The sequence below is a fragment of the Crocodylus porosus genome, unplaced genomic scaffold (assembly GCF_001723895.1).
Source record: "Crocodylus porosus isolate Cpor-Errol unplaced genomic scaffold, CroPor_comp1, whole genome shotgun sequence".
In the NCBI taxonomy this organism is placed as follows: Eukaryota; Metazoa; Chordata; order Crocodylia; family Crocodylidae; genus Crocodylus; species Crocodylus porosus.
In genome coordinates, this window is record NW_017728886.1 from 24,799,150 (window position 1) to 24,803,766 (window position 4,617).

Consider the following 4,617-nt stretch of genomic DNA (forward strand, 5'->3'; position numbering starts at 1 on the left):
GGGGCCAGATTGAGAATAGTGGGGGGGAGGAGGGGAGTGTACCCACTCCCAGGAGCAAGGCTGGTGGGGTGAGGGCAGCAATGCCCCTCTGCGGGCTCCACACATGCCACCCAGATGGCTGGACTGGGGCAGCTAATTGTGTACCACATGTCACCAGCAGCAGCATGGGACGGTGATGGGGGCAGTGGAGGCCACTGTGTGCAAACCCTTCCCCTGCATCAAGCCAGCACATGTGCGGCCCACACAGGCACCGCTGCCCTCACCTCCCCCAACTGCCTTGCTCCTGGGAGCGAGCACAAAGAGCGAGCTGAGGTGGGGGGCAGGGAGGCGCTGCAGTATACTGCATGGGCCTGGTGGCACCCAGCACGCCCCTTCCCCAGAAGAAAAGCAAAGGATGGGACCATGCCTGGGGAAGACACCACCGTGCCCTGGGCCACATTCCTTTCCTGCCTGCCATTCGCCCCCGCAGGTACCCCTTGGCCTTTCTAAGTACCTCTAGCGGTACGCATACCCCTGGTTGACAACCCCCGTCTTAGGCTATGGATACTAGTCCCCCTCTCTCCTCTCCCCCCTCCTCCTGCTCCTCTCCCTTCCTCCTACCTGCACTGCCACCTTCTGGTTCCTGCTGAAGCACCACACAGCTTCCCTTCCCCTCTTCCCTGCCAGATTGTGCTTGCCCTGAGCTAAATGATAGCCAGTAAGCTGACTGGTAATCATTTAAATGATTATTCATTTAACCTTTCATATCCCTAACGTGAATTCTGTCTACATCCCATTTTGGTACCGAGTGATTTGGATCTGGCACTAAGCATCAGGTAGAGGAGAAAGAAGCTCTGTAGAGAAATCTGAAATGTGGTTTTGTAGATGCTGATAAATACAAAATTTCTTACCCTCTTCTGTGGCATTGAGGCTTTACAATGGAGGTACCTTTCAGGAAGTACAAGGTCAGGTTCAGGGTCACAGGTTCCTGTTTTTTTGTGGAAGTTACAGTCCCAAAAGCCTGTGGTAATATCTTAAAGTAGTTAAAAGAAACTCTAAAGCAGGCTTGAATGAAGCATGAGGAGGAACTAAATTATATTCTACATTACATACAGGTTTTCCAAAACTTTCTGTAACTTTGTAGGGTGGAATCCTTTTAAGGAATTAAGCACATTATTATGGCTTTGAGAGTAGCCATAAATTGTAGATGTCAGTTGCTCAGCTTCCAGGGAGAAACCTAACAGGATGTCATGGTCTTGGGATACAGGAACTTAGTGACGCTTATCCAGAGAAGCTGGCTGGGGCATGATTTGCTACCTATAGCAGCCTTTGAAAACTAATTTCTCTATGGCCAGTGTTGGCAATGGATTGTGAGACTCAAAATTAACAGTACTCTTTGGTGATTCAGGAAAAGAAAATATTGGAATGGGGAAGTCTGAGTTATCCCAGAAGTTTTTTTTTTCATTTTAAGGGGATTTTTGTTGGAACTTTGGTGACATATTAAGAAAGATAACCTGATTCATGATTATTTTCAAATATTTTGGGGGCACACTGATTAAAAAAAAAAACTTTCCATAAAGCATATATTTTTGTTCAGTCGAAGCACTCTGAAATTTTAATAGGTTTCTGTTTTGTTGTTTAATTTTTGAAATAGGGGAACCACAGACATTTTCATTAAAATTTAAGAGAGCTGAAGATTACCCCATTGATCTTTATTATCTTATGGATCTCTCCTATTCCATGAAAGATGATTTGGAGAATGTGAAAAGTCTTGGTACTGCTCTAATGACAGAAATGGAGAAAATAACTTCAGACTTCCGAATTGGTAAGAAAGAGTGCCTTGTATGTAGCAGTGCAGAAAAGGAAAATTCCTACTTCTGGATTTTTATAAAAGCTAGGTTAAATATGTTAAATCTAACAAATATTTTACAGGAAATTAGCAATAATACAAAGATTGCTTATTCTTAATTTTTTTAGAAAGTATTTAGCTGAGCACAAAAATGCTTAATATGTATGTTAGTAAAATTTAAATAAGTGTGAAAAATATTTTTTAAATCAGTACAAATTATAGTGAGTTGTACATACCGTTGTATCATTTTATCTAGTACGGTCCCACACTGCAATTTATAGGGGTTTATTGTTCTATCTTAGGCTTTGGTTCTTTTGTGGAGAAAACTGTGATGCCCTATATAAGTACTACACCAGCCAAACTCAGGAACCCTTGTACAGGTGACCAAAACTGTACAACACCTTTTAGCTACAGAAATGTGCTTAACCTTACCAGTGAAGGAAACCGGTTCAATGAACTTGTAGGTGCACAGCAAATCTCTGGAAATTTGGATTCTCCTGAAGGTGGATTTGATGCAATAATGCAGGTTGCAGTTTGTGGAGTGAGTAGATACCATTTTCTTTACTGTTGTATTACATCAAAATGTTTTAATGGAGTCTATTTACATAATAGGTCTGGAGTTTAAAAGAAAGTTTTCAACATTTCATTTCAACACCAAACACTTTGAGACATATCTCCATGGTAGAAAGTAGAGATGGGATAAACATATTTGTAACCATGAATTTGTTCCACAATATAGACATTCTGCTTTTTGAAGGTCCCTAATAGAAAACTTGAAGTGCTGATTATAAATCTTGTTCTCAGAAAATGAACATGATCCCAGGATAATCTTTCCTAGTAGTTTCCGTAGAATGAGAATCAAAATGATTAGATCTTCACTGTTTAAGGCAGGGCTGTCCAACTGGCAACCCACCAGCTACGTGGCTTGTAGGGCCCTTCAGCCACCACTCTCCCAGCTGTGTGGTAGGGGAGTGCTGGGGGAAGGAGGGAGGCATGCACTCCTGGAACTGCTCATGAGGCCAAGGATGATGCCCCCAGTGGCAGGGAAGTTGGACAGTGGGGATGGGTGGCAGTATTAAATGCCACTGCATCCCTACTGCCAAATTTCCTGACCAATGGGGAGCCCCATAGGCTGGATTCCAAGGCTTTGCATGCCACATTTGGCCCTACATGAAACAATTAAACTTTTTTCCATTCAGGGCTAATGTTTCAGCAGTTTAGCTAACCTGTGTTGCTAGGAGCATGTACACAATGGTTAGATTGTTGCTGCTACACACTTGTGAACATCAGGTCCTCCTCCCCTTTTGAAATGGTTAAAAGTTAAGTTTGTCTGAAGCTTGAAGCATTTGTTCTTCTCAGTCCAAAATAGTTTGCCTGGTATCTTTTATACATATATGCACCTTCCAGAACTGTGAGTTAATCCTTTGTTATAGTATTATAGGCTGCTTACAGATGTTTAAAAAAACCCAACAAATGTGCTTTATGGAAAGAAGCAGCTGTTAATTCAACCCAGCTCCAGCACATCTTTATAGATCGGGCACTTCAACAGGGCTTTTTGGCACTTTTATTTAGAGATGATTCAATCAGCTATTAAAAACACCAGAAAGTCCACACTAAAGTGTCCAATCTATACAGATGTTGGGCAAGCCAGGTCCAACTAACGTGATGCATCTTCTAGGCATGTGCTGGTCTTGATGCAGGAGGAAGACACATGGGGCGCATTCACACATGCAAGCAAGTGTGCTTGCAGCAGCTCAAATAAAAGCGGTGCAAATTTGAGCCAGGACTTTTTGCTTCAGCACACATGTTCGGACATGCGCGTTGGTGTGGAGCAAATTGTGCCTCTTGGGGCAAAATAACCCTGCCTGGTTCCTCCCAGTGAGCCAGGACCTGTTTTGGCTCCAGCAGTGTAAAAAGGTGCCATGTCCTGGCCCCATCAGTACAAAAAGCTGCCCTGGCATGTAGCTCAGGGCTGCTCGCTCTCAGAAGCTTCTGGGGCCCAGCCAATTGGTACCTGGGGACACTACCCCTTGTGCCAGCTGGACTGCTGCAGTAGCCCTAAGAGTTCCATGTACCCACTACAGCAGTCTGGCAGTGGGGGCTGCTGCCTGGCTGTGACCTGGTATGCACCTGCCAGACTCAGATGGGGACTGCACAGCCAGTAGAGGCATCTGCCTCTCTAGGCCAGCTGCCAGTGGGCTGTGGCTACAGAGTTGGCCTCTGTGTGGCACTACTGCCACGTGTGCCCCTGCCCTGCCATCTGAGCAGCTATTGCCCAGATGTTCACAGTGTAGTGGCCTGCTCTGAACTGTCAAAGCATGTCCTCCTGGCCCCATTTGGCCAGGAGGTCAGCCACAGCCAGCTGGGTCCAAGGTGTCAGCTCTGAGTAGGCTTCTCTGCGTGGATCCTGCCACTTGCCTCCCTAGCAGGAATTCTGGTGTTCCATGTTGGAAAACTGAAAAATCCCTGATAAAAAAAAATCCCAAAGTCACTCTGTAAAATTCCCCAAAATCCATGTTCCTCCACAATTAAAACAAAAGGCCACTATAAAGGGAGAGAGACAGAGACATCTATCAGTTGGGCAATGTTTTATTGATATATCTACAGTGTTAAAGCAATGTGGAAGACTACCAGTGTCTCTGTCATCATAATAGAGTGAACTCTAAGTACATGTTTCATGAATACATTAATATATATTTTGCTGCCCCCACACAGGGGCTGTGGCCCCCCAACAAGGGCCAAATGGCCCCCTGCACAGGCTGCCACCCCCCCTGCAAGGCCCACATGCC

General features: G+C 44.9%; 1 protein-coding gene across 1 annotated transcript in view; it reads left to right on the forward strand.

Annotated features, from left to right (window-relative positions):
• Window positions 1-4,617, forward strand: part of ITGB1 (integrin subunit beta 1) — a 35,032-nt gene that overhangs the window by 8,098 nt on the left and 22,317 nt on the right. The window contains exons 5-6 of the mRNA XM_019529030.1: window positions 1,634-1,804; window positions 2,131-2,369. Coding sequence (XP_019384575.1) covers window positions 1,634-1,804; window positions 2,131-2,369 — 410 coding nt within the window. The remainder of the gene's footprint in view (window positions 1-1,633; window positions 1,805-2,130; window positions 2,370-4,617) is intronic.